General features: G+C 36.4%; 3 protein-coding genes across 4 annotated transcripts; all 3 read right to left on the minus strand.

Moving 5' to 3' along the window:
* Nucleotides 1–115: 115 nt before the first annotated feature.
* LOC139780392 (uncharacterized) lies at nucleotides 116–3073 on the minus strand. The gene is made up of 7 exons (XM_071719027.1): nucleotides 2234–3073; nucleotides 1823–2088; nucleotides 1342–1704; nucleotides 822–1074; nucleotides 678–746; nucleotides 512–598; nucleotides 116–326 (listed from the first exon to the last, which is right to left on the minus strand). The coding sequence occupies exons 1-7, from the start codon at nucleotides 2534–2536 to the stop codon at nucleotides 234–236; spliced, it is 1434 nt and encodes a 477-aa protein (XP_071575128.1). The 5' UTR covers nucleotides 2537–3073; the 3' UTR covers nucleotides 116–233.
* A 641-nt stretch (nucleotides 3074–3714) lies between these two features.
* LOC139780397 (helix-loop-helix protein 1) lies at nucleotides 3715–8645 on the minus strand. Of its 2 annotated transcripts, none has more exons than XM_071719033.1 (3): nucleotides 8283–8645; nucleotides 6640–6840; nucleotides 3715–6027 (listed from the first exon to the last, which is right to left on the minus strand). In XM_071719033.1, the coding sequence occupies exons 1-3, from the start codon at nucleotides 8336–8338 to the stop codon at nucleotides 5874–5876; spliced, it is 411 nt and encodes a 136-aa protein (XP_071575134.1). In that variant the 5' UTR covers nucleotides 8339–8645; the 3' UTR covers nucleotides 3715–5873. The 2 variants fall into 2 exon arrangements, with proteins under 2 accessions (XP_071575134.1, XP_071575139.1); XM_071719038.1 differs by having other exon boundaries at nucleotides 6640–6951.
* Nucleotides 8646–11781: 3136 nt separating this feature from the next.
* LOC139780407 (secretin receptor) lies at nucleotides 11782–16360 on the minus strand. The gene is made up of 10 exons (XM_071719046.1): nucleotides 16139–16360; nucleotides 15107–15180; nucleotides 14382–14827; nucleotides 13857–13951; nucleotides 13591–13756; nucleotides 13127–13283; nucleotides 12897–13027; nucleotides 12741–12832; nucleotides 12408–12540; nucleotides 11782–12336 (listed from the first exon to the last, which is right to left on the minus strand). The coding sequence occupies exons 2-10, from the start codon at nucleotides 15171–15173 to the stop codon at nucleotides 12106–12108; spliced, it is 1518 nt and encodes a 505-aa protein (XP_071575147.1). The 5' UTR covers nucleotides 15174–15180; nucleotides 16139–16360; the 3' UTR covers nucleotides 11782–12105.
* Between the last annotated feature and the right edge of the window lie 387 nt (nucleotides 16361–16747).

The raw sequence follows: 16747 nt of genomic DNA on the forward strand, positions 1-16747 counted from the left end.
TGAAGTTGGCCTCTTCGTCGGAAATTCCATTCTTTTTCACTTAAGCTCGTATGCTGTATAATTGACAACGATCGGATACGCGGCCGAACGACGACTGTCGAGGGTAGTGGGAGAATTTGAAGGTACGCAGTTTTTATTTTTACGACACTTTGCGACATTTGTTTGATATACATTATTAATTCTCTCATAACTTAAATAATTCAATAAGATAATTATTTAATATCTACAATTGTTTAAAAATGTGAATATTGTATAGCATTGTTCGATTCCAGCGTATTGCCCACTTGTAGCATGATAACCAAGTAGGTCGTTACATTTTTCAAAATCTATAAACAAGAAAAGTATAAATATGATTATAACATAATCAGAATTAGAATTTAAAAAAAATAATTAATATAAAAAAATGTGAAAAGGACATTATTAAATCTTTTTAATCACACAAATTTTATTTCAAAATCATTGATATAAACGGCAACCACTCATGTATGATACATAACAATTTGATACAAACCGTGCTTAAGACACGATTATCCAGAGTAAGACCAAACGCGAAGAATGTCACCGGACTTTGCAAAATTTGAATACCAAACTGTTGAATCTGAAATAATTGCGCGCGATAATTATAATACGTTAACGTAATAACAATGCATTATGTTAATATATTGTAACAAACAAACCTCCTCCTGCATGTCAGTATCTGCGTCACAACCATAAATCGCGTGAATGATTTCGATGGTTTTGTTTCCCTACAAGTAAATGTTAATCCTATCAAAATCTTTAATTCCATCGTCTATTAAACGATGATGGACGAGATAAATTACCTCATCGGCCGCATACTTGCAAACGCGATTTAGAGCAACGGCTTTTACAATGTGAAGAAAACACAATACCAACATCACAGACGTTTGCCCTGCCAAACCTTTGACTATGTGTTGGTTCATAATGTATCGAATGTACAAATTATAAAGAGCTCCAGTGAGAAACATGACAATCACTGCCATCTCACAAGCTGTCTGTACTCCGAGAATGGTGCATACTATTTTCGATACTTTACACAACTCCAGGTGCACCTGTCTTAAAAACACTTAAAGATAAATATTTTTATTCAAAGAAAAAGCTCTCTTTTATTTTTGAAAACATTTTTTAAAAAATCTAACTCAAATATTTTAAGCATATTGCAGGAAATAATAAATTTTGAATATTGAATAACAACAAAATTGATAAACTTTGAATTAATTTTTACTTGGAAAAAATGCTAACTGAATGTAATCTATATGCTTCAAATATATATTTTGTAGAGTTTACTTCGTAAAAATGTACTTCATAATTCTCTGTACTCACCTGATTATTTGTAACATATGTCTACGTTTCTGACATTTTGTCATCGGATTTGGATTGTGTCTTTGAGATCGATTCCGGAGTACATTTTGAAATTGTTGGTCGAGCTGAGATGGAACGTGAGATTCAATCTGAAATACGGCCGAATCTTGCTTCTCTGACATAAAAACATTTAATCGAGATTGCACCCGCCGACGCCATCGAAGTAACATATTCGTGGAGAGAATTTGCTTCCGTTGCTCGGTATCCATAATTTCAGCAAAATCTTTTATTTCAAAAATACCCAGTTTTATCTCTTCCACTGATAAATTTGTTAAGCTTTCGCACAAGAGTTTGTTGATCAATCCGAATTTCATTTGTAAGCATCTGCATTATTGTGTGATAGCATGTTAGATATTATAATATGTATTTCAAAAATCTAATATCTAATATAAACCTAGTATAGTTTCTGAATTATTTATAGAAAATCAATTTTGCGACATACCTCGCAAATATGTAGAATTCGAAGATATTAACAGAGTTGACAGTAAACGAATACGTATATACCGCCATAAGATAAAGTGAAGTAAATAAGTCCGTGCGTTTCTGCAAGTGAAGGAAAACCAAGGTGCACATAATGATGACGAGTATAATCCAGGCGGTTATGACTCCGATCGTCACGAAATATATTCTGTCATAATTCACCGTCAATCTAAGCTGTCGCAATGTTTCATCGATCTCGAAGATCTTTTTGTAACAAACTTTGAATTTCTATAAATGTCAATTTATAATAAGACAATATTATAATTTATACGGACGCATAGTTTTATCCTAAAATTGTCTTGTATAGTTTGTATACCGCACAAACGCGGTATAATAAACTTACAAGATATCGTACATTATTTTATTCGCTCACCTTTGTATGCCACCAGCCTAGCAACATCTTGAGTATCACAGATACAACAACGATGTACGTCAATGATTGGTACAGGACATATTCCAGCTTCATCAGTCTAATGTTCGCATAATATTCTTTTTCCACGCGCAAGTGGCCACCACAATATATGACGTAAATAAACAAGAGATAGATCAGGCTGAGTACAGGCCTTGGATGACCACGAGGATATTCAAAAACACGAAGTCCCAATACATAGTTGACAGTTCTCATCGGCGCTATCGCCTCGGTGAAATATTTTGGACGCGCAAATTGTAGCTTCATCTCGTCAGATCTCTCTCTATCGACCGATATTCCTTGATTGTCATTTACTCCAATAAAGTATCTTCGTTTTTAGTTTTCAGCTGATCAAAAATTTATGATATTCAAAATCAGGTCGATGTAATATTCAGAAGCGAAGTAGTCGTATCTTCCTCGTAGTTTCTTGCCGATTTCTTGACGATGCCGAATATTTTACAGATATTCAACCGATAAGTTGCTTATTCGTTTCCATGCATGTTTCAGCGTTAATTCCAGCATTAATCACACTTGTCTCTCCTCTTTCTCGATACTTGCACTAGATTAACGTGTAAATATCACGCAACGTGCTATATTTCGTGAGAATGGTTGATGACTATGTCAGAACATTGACGCGATTCACTGTCTTTTCTCACTGTACTCCTGCTTTCGTTTTCGTGTAGTTCACAAGCCGATGATCCACCTTCGTCGATGAACAAAGGAGCATACTTGAGCTCATAAGCGATTATTATAAAGAACGCGGGTGTGTTAAATGAACGTGCGCAAACAAGCCCCGCCCGGTGGCCTTTGAAGCGATCATATATGTATATCTATAAAAAGAATCAACTTTGCCCGCGAAGCAATGAGTAATTTGTTTCAGTGTGCGCGCAGGGATCGCTTTTTATTACCTTAATGCGAGCGTTATAAGATATCATTCGAAATCCCACGACAATTAATACACTCTTATGTGCTGGAGGAAGATAATTGCTAGCGGGAAGATCGCGCATGATCTCGTTGCTGAATATGCAGATGCTAAACGAGGGATACAGATGAAGATTATGAACCAATAGACTACTATGTATTTGTTATATACAAGCTTAACAAATTCCGAAAACATACCGAAGAAAAGTACGGCTAGAATGTGTTATTTTGTATGCAAAACATTGCAACTTTTATGTAAAAATTGTTATGCTCCACAGTGGGCCTATTCTGTAACTCTTAACGACAGTTTCGTTATCATTATATTGTTGTTGCGCAGCTTTTTTACTATACATAATATCTGCGCAACACAAGTATAACGATAACGAAACTGTCGTTAAGAGTTACAGAATAGGCCCACAGAGGAGAATTTCTTACGTTACCTTGAGCTATTTCTGAAAAATAATTGAATAATAAGGCGGACTTTGAAGGAAAATCGACGGACTGCGATAAATTAAAAACAAGCGTGAGAATTGCTCGTAATTTATTTCTTGCCGAATATGCAATACAGTCACGACTCATAATCGATTATTAATTATACGTCACGCTTATTAGACATCGCAGAGAGTGTCAATGCCGTCCGGGGTGCGCGTATTAAGCGTTAAATTTCTCTGCAATATTTAAGAAACGCTTTGTTTACATAGTTAATAATAATAACGGCTCAACTATCTTACTTTGTGGAGGAACAAAGAAATTGCGCCCCGTGAAATCTTTTTACGAACGCGCGCGCGGCGAATTAACGTTCTTAATTATACACATCGCACAGAATATTTTGTAGTATGCTATAAAATCATTGAGGAAAGACCCAAATTTTTATTTATTACGGTCGATATATTTATTTATAAAACTGATAATTATATAAAAGAGGCATTAATAGAATTAATAAATCACCTGACTATATTCGCTTCATCAATCGCTTCTTAATTGGCTTGTCCGCGAAATAAACACACACAAAAAATAAACTCTTTTCGAGTGATCATTTACTTATATTATCACTGGAATTTGTTCGCTTTATACTGCTTATCTCTTTACATATTTGATGAAAGATAATCTTGCGTGAGAACGTTGTCTGTAAAATTCTGACCTTTGCCAAAATGAAGGAATCTAAACGGCTTAGCTAATTAATTTAACGAGAAAGACTCTATTTATATTCGACAACGTTTGGCTAATGTCGTGACAATTCGACTATTGGTTTTTATCAGATTAATCGTCAAGACTTTTTCGACCATGGGTTTCGGCCTTTTTAAATTGAAGTAATCTTTAATACTTATATATAAGCATCTCATTTAATTAAATTGAAATAATTAAATTTATTGCGAAAAATATTACCTCAGCCAAGGTTCGAACCTGGAACCTCATTCCGTGTAGGGCGTCGTACCAATTCGACCACTGAGGCATGTGGTAATATTTATCGCAATAACAAATCTTACTAAGATGGAAACACCGATTTTTAGATCAACGGTGTATAATAACAGAAAATTATACAAAACCCATAAAACCCATGGTCGAAAAAGTCTTGACGATTAATCTGATCAAAACCAATGGTCGAATTATCACGACATTAGCCAAACGTTGTCGAATATAAATAGAGTCTTTCTCGTTTAATAATAATTATTGGCGAAACAAATACATATAATTAATTTAAGCTAATTAATTCTGATCTTCGAAAAATAAATTGAAAAATTCTGTCAAAGTGTCACAAATTGCGTTCGAAATTATCTATATATTAATTTTGTTTCGCTCATTCAAGTTAAACCGTTCTTGCTTGTCAGATATTATAAGAAATTACTAATACGTAATTCTTTGTGTTAATCTTAGTTGTTAAAAAATAATTAAAAAGTTAATAAAGATGGAATAATGATCCTAACATTTAAAAATTATTTTAAAGATTAGGTATTCAGTTTTACGAAAATAAGTTTCTTCCGTTTTAATTCATCTGTGTTTTTTCCATGACAGGAAAGCCAGTTTAGTTCGCAAGGACAATCAATTTCACGATCTTCGAGCGATCGAATCACATAATCGCATTTGCAGAGAACCGGGAAACGAGAGGCGCAAGGCGACGACCCGTGAAGTTGGCCTCTTCGTCGGCAATTCCATTCTTTTTCACTTAAGCTCGTATGCCGTATAATCGACAACGATCGGATACGCGGCCGAACGACGACTGTCGAGGGTAGTGGGAGAATTTGAAGGTACGCGAAGGGATAGCAGTCCCATGGGAAGCCTCTCCATTGTCCCGAGGTGGCCTAGTAATCCGGAAGAATCGGATGGATTCGAGAATATCGATGGGTACATTGCAATGAGACCCTACACGACTAACGCAACTCAGCGACGGTTGTATCTTCAACGATTGTACAGAACCACGGCGTATTTCTTCATTTGTCATTGAGCGCTTAAACATCTGTGCTAATCGATTGGGAATCGTTTAGACTCCAATCAGAGATCGAAAATGATAAAAATAATCTGTCCCAAAAAACTCCCTCGAAAAGAGATTATTTTAAAAATAATCTGTACAAACATGTTTTTTTTTTTTAAGTTCTAGACAAATAGTTGATCTGCGTCAGCACGTGAGGATGAAGAGAAATTGTCATGGTTTTTTAAATCTTCCATCTCATCGAAGGACGCAAGTTCAAGCTTGGAGTACATGATTCAGGTAAGCGATATAGCAGATTGCCAGCCGAAGAATTTCGATTTTTGAGAGCTTCTTGTCCGGCGGCAACGTCGGCAGCAGCTTTCGCAGTTCCGCAAATGCCAAGTTGAACGCCTCCACTCTGACTCTTTCCCTGACGAGATAAATATTATTTACTTTAATAATGAACTTTCCTTCGTGTGAAAGAATTCTAAAGATACATTAAAGCTACTGCGTTTTTAAAATAAATTAAATAAAATTCTTCGGATAACTTCCTCAGATAACATTTCAACAGGATATAAGAGAGTGCATTATCAGAAGTACTTGTGATGTCAATGAAAGCACAAGATGTGAACTGATTGAATAAAAACCAGGAATGATTTTCGTTAATAAAGATTAGATTGTCCTGATAGGATTTAAATTCTCTGAACTCAAACTTAGATATCAGGGAGGATGTTACGGATATTTACCAACTAGAAACTATGGAGTTTTTAAAACAATTTTTAATAAATAAATCAAGGTTATTAGAGAAAAGGCGGGAGTTATTAAAATTGGAATTGGGGATAAGAAATATCAAAAAATGACTTCAGTCAATGGGAAATTTTCCAAAATTTTACTGAAAATTCCGAGTTCGAGAGACCACTTGTAATTCTCAAAGTATTAAAATTATACGATTAAAAATTGTTATAAGCGATTTCTTCGCGACTATATTTCACTGCTTTGTCTTTGTAGCGAGATTTCAATTCTGCGCTTATCGTAGCCTTACCGTGTGGCGTGTGCGGTTCGATACTTTTGGGTGGCCCTCCTTCGCCTGCGTCTCTCCTCTCTCGACAAGGTGCCCGAACCAGGAGCGCCTACGCCGTTAACGGCGACTCCATGGCCGCTGTTCGCCATGGGAATCGTTCTATCCTCGTTCGCGAAATCGCAATTGAAGCTCTTCATGTGCCTCTGCGTTCCGGTAATGTTCCTTTCAAAAAGGTACAGTCTGATCTACCGTGAAAAATTATCTCCTCACCTTCGCCCTGGACGATAGATTCGCATCGTAAAACATTGCTATCTTGTTTCTCGTAGCACGTAACTGCAATTATATAGTTACGATAACTGTCAATCGGATACATAAAACGCGGATAACAAAAACGAAAGCTTGAAGGGAGATTATTTGTTTATAATCAATCGCTTAAAGATTATTGACACCTCGATATTTTTGTTTAAAAAAAATCTGCAGAATTGTCAGAAACGATCTGATTAGTCACGAGTTATAGAATATAGCATCAACTTTAATCTGTATAGAATTAACTTTTCAGTTTATGTATTAGATATTCAGGTATTACATTCTCTATTTGACATATATTTTTATAGAAAAAATCATAAACAGACGCGAAATAAAATAATCAAATTTTTCGCACCGTTGACCCTGGGGATTTGCGAAAGCTACGAAAAAATGCAGCACAAAAGGGTTCGCCCTAAGTTCCAGAATATTGGGGTTCGGTCGACGATAATTGGATAGCCAAATATTTGTCCAGCACACAGACGTAACTTATGTAGGAGAATTATAGTCGTAAAGATAAAGTCAGAAATAGACAAGCGAGAGCAAGAGAAGAGCAAGATATTACATTAAGAACGCTTCTGTGCGTAAACATGAAAAAGAAAAGAACGAAAAATATCATAAATTTCGAAGATTCTGGTATTCCAACGTGTCGCCGAAACAGTCGTTTTGAAACAGTCGATTTACGAGCACGTTGCATTATTGAGAGAAACGCAGTTCGCGCTCCGTATAAGTGGCTCGTTCTTCATCAAGTATTGACGAACGGCAACCCAGGACGACTGCTGCCCGATCTGATTCTCATGGTAAACCGGCGATTTGTATGAGCGTTCACCACTCTCCTTCTCTCCGTTTCTTTCTTTAATATTTCAAAGAAAACCACCAGATTTCGGGCGACAAGTCTCCTCGGCGCTTCTTTTAATATTTATCGCGGCACCGCTATCCAATCAAATCGATGCAATCCCCTGCGGGTTTTTTTTATCTTTACGACTTTACACCGCACGATTTTATGTGAGCCCAATTTTGTAAAAACATGCACTTTGTAGTTTTTAAAAACTTCGATTTTAACCTGTATTTGTATTTTATAATTATAAAATTCAAATAGAGATTTTTAATTAACAAGAAAAAAACGAAATAAAGGTAATAATTTGCTATTGTTTAATATTGAAACGGAAATAAAGATTAACTTTATAATTCTAGAAACTTTTTAAAATGATATGTAAATTATAGTAGCAAATTTAACTTCTGAGATTATCATGTAACATTTCTGGTATTTTTCATAAAATGAAAAATTATGTTTTACATACATAGACTATCTACTTTTATATAATAATTAATATGTGTTTTTATTTATTTTTGTCACTTACCATAGTCTTCCAAGGTAAAAAATATACTTCCGAGATTTTCCTCGCCCTATTTTCATCCGGTTTGAAGCGACATCACTCTTCTCTGGTCGTCCTCAATTAAATTCCTCCACCAATTAAACAATCGCGCACAAAATCTTATCCGATCACTTTCTTTCTATCGATGTCAGCACGAGAGAGGATTTACAGATTCTTCAAAATATTCCACTTCACCAAATCACGTTCATTTATCGGTTCCGGATCGCGATTAGATCGATGTCGATCGTTAACTTTATCTGCTGCAACAAGATCGTCTCTGACAACATCTCGATCTCCCGGCTACGACGAGATCGTTGGGAGAGACGACGGGCAGCATCCCTGGCGGAAAAACCGATCTAGGGAAGGGTGAGATCCGAGGGGCTCTCGCGGGTAGGAGTTTCATCTTCCATAACCACGCCCTTGATTCCGCCGCAGCCTCCCTCGCCCTCTCATTTCCCCAGCATCCCTGACAGCATCCCGGGCGTTCTCCAATCGACAATCGAGAGACATCCCGGCGAACCCGCCCCGACACCTGACGCCACGTCGCCATTCCGCCGCATTTCGTAATTCACGTGACAGTATTTTACGCAGCCTCCTGGATACGCGGACCGTATTATCGATCATTCAACGTCTCGACACGTTGAAGATTTTTTGGAAAACCAACACCGGATTAGCCTTATCGTTGGAGACGATAGTAGGTATCTCAAAACCGAGTGCGTATGCAAATAACAGATTTGATCTGTTTCTCATATCACGCTTTTATGTCTTTTTTTTTAGAGAGGAAGAGTCTTTTATTTGTAGTAAAATAAAGATGATAAATCATATCATTAATATTAATCAAAATATACCTGAACCGTCATTCCACACCGAGAACAAGTATAATCTATAATGTCTTATTATATCTGATTTACAAAACAATGATATCTTCTTTTATAATCTTAAGTAAAACAACCAGCATTATTTTGGTAATACATAAGATATACACCAGAACTTCGAAATTAGAGCGGTTGGTGGAAAATAAATTGGCATGTACTATAATCATTTTTTTTATCTCAACAAAAGTTAAATTCCTGCAAAAGCACCTTAATAATTTCTGTAATTTAAAACAAAAAATTTGAAATCTGTCATTTTGACGGAGTAATATTTTCTGCTGGATATTTAATTTACATGACCAGAGGCTAGTGACGCAGCCCTCTTTTGCTGAATCAGTGATAAAATCGACATGTTGTCAGACTTAAAGAACAAATTACGTAGAAACTTTAATTAAGAGTCTACAACTGTATTACCAGAAATGTGACGCGTTTCTTGTAATTAATATTACAATTAAAATATTCAGTACACGAGAAATGCTGATGTGAAGATATTATTTGTGGTTTCATTTTTCATGAAAAGAGTTGATTTCTCTTTTAAGAAGTTTGTTGTAACATTCATTTTAAACGTGATGTAGGAGTAGCGAGTAAATTGAGGGTGGGTTTACTGGAGTAGTATAGATTTCTTTGGAGGACCAGGTGGTGGACGCGTCGCATCTGCGCCGTTCGACTATAATAATAATCACAGTCACATCCTCCGTCGTGGAACACTTCTATACAAAACCAGTATCCATTCGGTTCATTTGTACTTCGCAGCAATGTATAGCTGCAATCTTTTGTCTCATAAAATACAATGTATCCGAGAATTTCGATCACGGTTCGACAAAATTTGATACGCTAAATTGGCGTCAAAAATTGAGAAAGAACAATTAAAATTAGTTCGCGTTTGGAAATTATATTTGGGAAACAGAATGTAAAGAAAAAGTTAAATACTTTTTAAACAACAAGAAATGAAAATTTTATCTCTGAATTTCTCTTTGCTGTCTTAATTTTTATATATATTTCAATTTCTTCACTTTTATTGCTTTTCTTTTTTCTATACATGTTGAGAACTCAAGAAAAATCAATTTCCATCTTCTTTTCACGGGGCTCGGGTATTTGCGCGACCGAGGAAGGGACAGCCACCCCCGCTGTCCCGCTGTTTCTAAAGGGGGAGAACCGCGAAACCCGCAATTATGCAAATTGGTCAATCGGACTTTAATCTACTTCCAATCCGCAGGCCGACACCCATCTCGGAAATTGCTCGCGCGAGGGTTGACGCGTGCGGCCGAGAGTTACAGATGAGGCGCCGCCGTACACGCGTGTACACGCGTGTGCGCGCGGATATGACCGATCCTCGCCGCGACAATCAAGAACGCGGCACACGCCCTGCTCGTCGCACGCGATTAATGTGTTCCGCCGGGCGTCTCGGGTGTCATGAGATAGTTCACACCTCGTCACCGCGATTCTTTTCATGGTTGAAACCCTTTTGGTTTTCCCTTTCATACCGCCAAACACATGCCTTTATAAATAACTTGTAACGTCACAACTGTTACAAATCAAACATGATTAATATATTAAATAAAGATTAAATATTGTTTTTAACATAAATGTTCTAATACGTTATATTTACGCATGTTTTTGTAGAGCCGAAGGATTTACATTCAGAATGTAATGACTGAAAAAAAGAATGAAGTAAACGAAGTTATGAAATGGCTGTGATAAAAACAGCAACAGCAGAAATCTATACTAAATGCTGCACTGCTAAGGAAGAGTGCAGTATCTGCAAAAACGTCAAATTGAGAAAAACAGCTCGAAAGTTTTTAATGTAAAGGCCAAAACACATATGACAGTCGTAGTCAGTCGTAGTCGTGGACGTAAGTAACGCACAAGCTTTGGCGTATCCTGATCTGTCAGTTCGGGGACTACGACCGTCGTATATCGTTACGCCATGTTATGTGCTTTGGCCCTAACTGTCACAATCTATGTCAATTGTTTAACTTTTTTCTGAAGTAAATTACCACTAGAAATCATTTTGTAAAGCTAAAATTACAATATTTATAGTGTAAAATATAAAAAAGTAGATCCCGCGTTTTTGCTTATTGTTATAGTACAATACACTCACTCTTTTGCTTCGTAATTAAGCCTTTTTGAAAGCAGATATAACAAAAGATATTTTTACATCTTAAAAACGGTTGCAGATATGGTTTTTTTGTTTATTCGAATGAATTCCTCGAGGTCGAAAATGTCAGAATCGATATATAACTCCAAATTTTTGCAGATACGGCACTCTTGCTTATCAGGGCAGAATGGTGGAACTTACCGAGAGAACACATTGCAGTCATTTACCTTCGTATGATTAAACTTTCAAAGCTATTCGTTTTTATGTAGGTACTGATTAAAAGAAATGATTTAAGCTTAAAAAATAATGGTAATAAACGTCCATGTTGGCAAAAACAAAATTTCAATTTTAGTAACAAAATCCCATACGTTACACTAAAGATTATTTGTCATGTGTAAAGTAAATAAATTCCTTAGAAATGATAAATCATTCTTTTCGGAAGCATGGACACTTCTTAACGCTTAATTTTCTTTCTCTTTATCGTCATACATATTTAATGCATATTCTTATAACGTCGACGTACACATAGAAACATTTATTTACGAAGCGAGTGTGCTAAAACATTTCAAACATTTAGAAAAAGTAGCACAAGCATAATATAGCGTATTTATAGAAAGAAAAATTACAATAAGGTTTATATATGTTTACATTAAAGAGATACTTCCTTTAAATATAAAGAAACGCTTCGCCCTTTTATAATTTCATTATTCTCAAACATTTGCTATTACTTGTTCAATCAATGTCTTGGTATTTTTTAGATATTTAGACGGATTACATGTATACAAATAAAATACATTCGATGTTGAGACAGCTGATTGAACATTCACTTGACAGCTCTCTACTTGATGTCTTTCAACGTCAACTTTTTCATGGTTGCAATCGCGAAATTGGTGCCATCATCGCCCTCCGATCGATGCCGTTTTCGATTGATTCCGTCCCTCGAATTTCTTGTGTGCCCGGAGGTGAAGGAATCGAACTCCCTCTTTGATTGTCGGGCCTTCCACGCTCGTCGCATTTCCGCCCTGACTTCGCCGTTCAGCAGACAATAAAGAAAAGCCACGAAGGCGCCCTGCAAAGCACGAATGTGCGCGTGAGTATGTAAATTTATATCAGAGAGTAGGTTCTTCGTGTCATAAATACCTGGAAGGACGCGAACAGCTGATCGCAAAATAGCCAAACGAGTTCCACCCCTTTGTGGTAAGATAATCCCAAGAAAAAGGTATAGTGTATTCCGAAGAGTGGTACTAAAACCAGAGTCGACTTAGCCCATCTCCTGAAAATTAAAAATAAAATTAATGCGGATGTGCTTACCAAAAGTTCATATGCTTAACTGAATTTTTCATCGAGAAATATTGTTTGTACCGTAAACCTCCTTATCGGCAATAACAAAATTAATCTAAAATTGATATAAATTGATATGTAATAAAGTTATACATATATATATATATTAATTAAAGTTTTATATGTATTAACTTGTATTTCATCTTCTTCCGTTGCAGATATACCGACGTCTTCAGCTTCACAAGCAAGACGCGAACGATATTGAGAAACAGTAGAAAATTAAACTGAAAGAAAAAGATAATGTCCATACATCTCGAATGCCCGTTGGTGATACGTTATTTGGCATACCAAAATAGATGTGATAATTGGTATTCTTATGATGAGAAACAGTGAGGAATCTTCATTAGTGGTCCAGCAGAGAGTGTCCTCGATAGTCGCCCGTACTATAATCCATGGCACCACTACCAAGACGGGAAGGCCTATTTCGGGACGGAATTAAATCTCTGAGTAAACCTCAATAAGATTTAATAAGATCGCTTTAGATTCTAAACAGTTTTAAACAGATTTGTCCATATTACCCCAGCCTAGCACAATGTACAGAGCTATTGTGCTGGTGTCGGTACACAGTGCGAAGAAAACCAGATTGTGCAAATACATCCCTTCCATCAAGATCCACGAATAGTTTGCCACGATGAAATATTGCCACAGACTCGTGATGACTTTGCAGACCCAAGTCTTAAAGCGTCGATTAGCGAAAATGAGGATTGTCCGATGAAAAAGAAGATAGAAACAGAAGCCAAACAGACAATTTAGAATATTGTCTTTACGCAGACGTAAGTATTTAAAGATTGATTGATTAATGCGATAACTTCTATGTCATGCCATTTTGACTAGAACATAAATAGTTTATGAGATCACTACACAGAGGCTTTTTATATAAACGCAAAAGATCAGAACAGAAAAGTCTGACAGAAAAAAATTATAACTAATTATAAATTGGAATAATAAAATAATTAGTATCTATGCATTGCGCTCTCTTTACATTGCGCTCCCTGATAAAAGCGCTCTGTCCGTCGACAAAGACGACGTCCCAGGCCAATCCGATGCCGTCTATAAAACTCCAATCCTTGAGGAGTGCCATAAAAGCTCTCATGATAAAGGACGCAAACAGATGCATGTGTAATCTATTTCTGGGATTCCTAAGTTTCCTGCGTACATACGGGGAACGATATTAACGATAAGTGGAGGACTCTCAACGGAATTAAAGAGAGATCATGACGGGTATGATCAGAAGGAAAACACACTCACCTGAGTAAGGAAAAAACCACCATGGCAACGATTAGGGTGGTAAACGAAGTCACATATCCGATATGCGATACCATCCTGATAATCGGCAACCATTTCTGTCAAATAATAATAATACAATAATATAGCTGTACGTACAAACAAGTTTTATTTTAAATCTACTGCGCATTTATGTTGCGCTTAAAGCTTAATTTTAAAAAATAATCTCACATATCTGTAATAATCGCACACAATGCATGGCAATTAATTACATATCTATATAGTTTATACAATAATTCACCTATATGTGTCTTTCTCATAGAGAAATATTAAATTATATGTAGTTATTAGGCTCAGAATTGTATATGTATAATATAATTTATTTTATGGACGGCTAAATTTTATTTTTCTCTAAACTTGAAACAATATCAAGTTCAAAAAATTTCAAATTCTGTTTTTATTAATTCGATCGCGGTTAATTAAATTATAATCGGGCGGATTCCCGATCTCTCTCGATGATCGTAGCCGCGCAGCCAGGACGGAGCTTACATTTAGCAGCGCGAATTCCGCCGGCGTTTCGTACCACCGCGTATAATTCAGATTCTTGTCGACGATGTAACGCGTGCTGTTCAGCACGCACAGGCTGTAGTTGCTCCAGGCGACGCCGTCCGAGTTCTGATACCACTCGCCGTTCGCCAGGCAGACCTTGCTGGCCACCGCGAGCGCTCTGAGATTGTCGCTCGCGAGGTCGGTGTATCCCATTATCGAGGCCGGTGGACAGGGCAAGGTGGCTGTTCCCGGCGCGTCGGTGCGCGGCCAGCAGAGTAGACCGTCGAAGGTCGGCGGGCATTGACGAATTTCTGTTCCGTTGCCGTCGTCAACGCTAATCTTGGCGACGCCGCGATACTTCTCCAATCGATCCTCATTAGTGACGTTGTCCCCGAATAAGCTGATTCCGGTGGTCACCGACATCATGTCGCCAAACACGGACATACCTAACGTGGGGCGTTCTCGTTGATGGTAATAACGACTATATATACTTAATTAACGCGAAGAACACCATATCCGACCCCGATCGATCGTCCATCATTTCTAATCAAGCTTGAGAAGATTTTTCGAGCTCTTAAGACGTTAAAGGATTCTTCGCGAGATGTAGATTTCTCTTTTTCGTAAGAAATATCGTGAGAATCGCAATTTTTTGCCAAATGGTGTTTCGAATTTTTGGTATTTAGTTTCATTAAACAGACATTTGAATAATATAAATTCGAGCCCACCTTCGAACAACTGATCGCATTTGTGCCTCTGATCGGCTAAGAAACGATCCACTTCAGCTTCGGCCATCCCGACACTAAGGAAGCAGGAAAAATAAATCTACGTTATGTTTCTTTTTCTCTTCGATTGCGACAGAATTTTCGTCCGCCATTCATACCATTCATTCTATTCACGATGCAGAACTATAGTAATCTATGCATCTTTGCTGCGTACGATCGTACTTTATTATTTAAATCAAAGCCCATTTTTATGTAAAAATTCAAGTCACGTGTTTCTTAATGTTTCTGTTACCAGTAATACGAGATGCAACAAATTAGAGTAAAAATGTTTTGAAGAAAATTCTTACTCTTACGCATCTTTCATGCGATATGTATATTGTTGTATATTGCATGCTGATGCATATTGCATTAACGATACCGCATTTTTAGTGTTTTTTTTTCTTTATTATAACACAACGGATTTAATTCGCTTATTGCAAAAGCTTCTGGTACTATTCACATAAAATATTATAACTATATGTCTAAATAATTATTTAAAGACAAAGATTTTATATGGAAATTATTTTATAACCCAGATGTTAACTTTTCTTAAAAAATTGTTCTGATTGTCGGATCTTGAATCAATCTTAAAGGACTGCAACGAAGACTTGTCCATCTTTTAACGTTATACTAATAAAAAACAACAGCTGTATTCATAAAAAAGAACATTTAATAGTCAAAGACTATAGTTCCATTATCAGAACGTTATCAAGAAGAAAAAAGAAAAAAATATACGAATAAAGTCCGTCACGTTAAAATTCTGATACGTTTTTTTGAGCAGCATTACTACATAAATAATATGCAAAAATTAATGTTAATCTAAATAATAAAATTATTTCTCTCGTACCATTGCGCTGGTAATAAATTGTAATTATAGTGTCAGTTAAAGCTTCCAAATAATTTCTCCGCTCTCCTATTACCAATAAATCGTAATCTCTTTATCGCCGATTTACGATGCAATATTTGAAATCAAATGGCACAATGTCTATCTCTCACCTTAAATTTGATTTTATCGCGAATCACAATTGTTTCACGTTACAAGTACTAGCAACAGCACTGCTTGGGCCGCACTTTCCTCAGAGTATGCGCGTGTACGTGATCGCGGATCATATGAAACTTTGGCAGAGAATAATCGCCGTAAATCGGGCGGCTGCGCGTTGGGCGATATCACACACGTTTTTCCGCACACCCCGGACCTTCCTCTCGTAATGTAATGACGCATGTGGAAACAAACTCAAGTAAATACGTAGAGCGAGTCAACGGCTCGTCCGGCAAACAACGCGTGCTCATAGCACGTCGAAGATTCGCAATTTCTAATTGCGATTGTGTCGTTACACATACAGCATATTTTAAGCTCTTGATTTGTGAGAGAGATATATATTTCAAATAGTAGGTATATACAGATCAATATACATAATACATATTATAAATAATAAATTAAGCTACTTAATATAATTTTTCAATATAAAACTTTATATAAAATAATTTAATAGAAAAAATAAATATTTACGTAGTTTATTTAGATTACGATTATTTATAATTTCTTATATTGTCACGTTGTAATTATGATATAAATATATTCATAGCGTATATAAAAATAAAAAA

Source organism: Temnothorax nylanderi, unplaced genomic scaffold (genome assembly GCF_030848795.1).
Source record: "Temnothorax nylanderi isolate EJ_2023f unplaced genomic scaffold, tnyl_v1.0 TNYL_tig0007_pilon, whole genome shotgun sequence".
In the NCBI taxonomy this organism is placed as follows: Eukaryota; Metazoa; Arthropoda; class Insecta; order Hymenoptera; family Formicidae; genus Temnothorax; species Temnothorax nylanderi.

Coding starts and splice junctions, on each gene's coding strand:
- LOC139780392 (XM_071719027.1), bottom strand. CDS start 2,536: ATGAAGCTACAATTTGCGCGTCCAAAATATTTCACCGAGGCGATAGCG. Junction 1,705..1,822: donor GAATTCTACATATTTGCGAG/GTATGTCGCAAA, acceptor ACAATAATGCAG/ATGCTTACAAATGAAATTCG. Junction 327..511: donor ATAATCGTGTCTTAAGCACG/GTTTGTATCAAA, acceptor TCTTGTTTATAG/ATTTTGAAAAATGTAACGAC.
- LOC139780397 (XM_071719033.1), bottom strand. CDS start 8,338: ATGAAAATAGGGCGAGGAAAATCTCGGAAGTATATTTTTTACCTTGGA. Junction 6,841..8,282: donor TTTTACCTTGGAAGACTATG/GTAAGTGACAAA, acceptor CCTTTTTGAAAG/GAACATTACCGGAACGCAGA. Junction 6,028..6,639: donor CGAACCGCACACGCCACACG/GTAAGGCTACGA, acceptor TTATCTCGTCAG/GGAAAGAGTCAGAGTGGAGG.
- LOC139780407 (XM_071719046.1), bottom strand. CDS start 15,173: ATGGCCGAAGCTGAAGTGGATCGTTTCTTAGCCGATCAGAGGCACAAA. Junction 14,828..15,106: donor ATGCGATCAGTTGTTCGAAG/GTGGGCTCGAAT, acceptor GCCCCACGTTAG/GTATGTCCGTGTTTGGCGAC. Junction 13,028..13,126: donor GTACATTGTGCTAGGCTGGG/GTAATATGGACA, acceptor GTCCCGAAATAG/GCCTTCCCGTCTTGGTAGTG.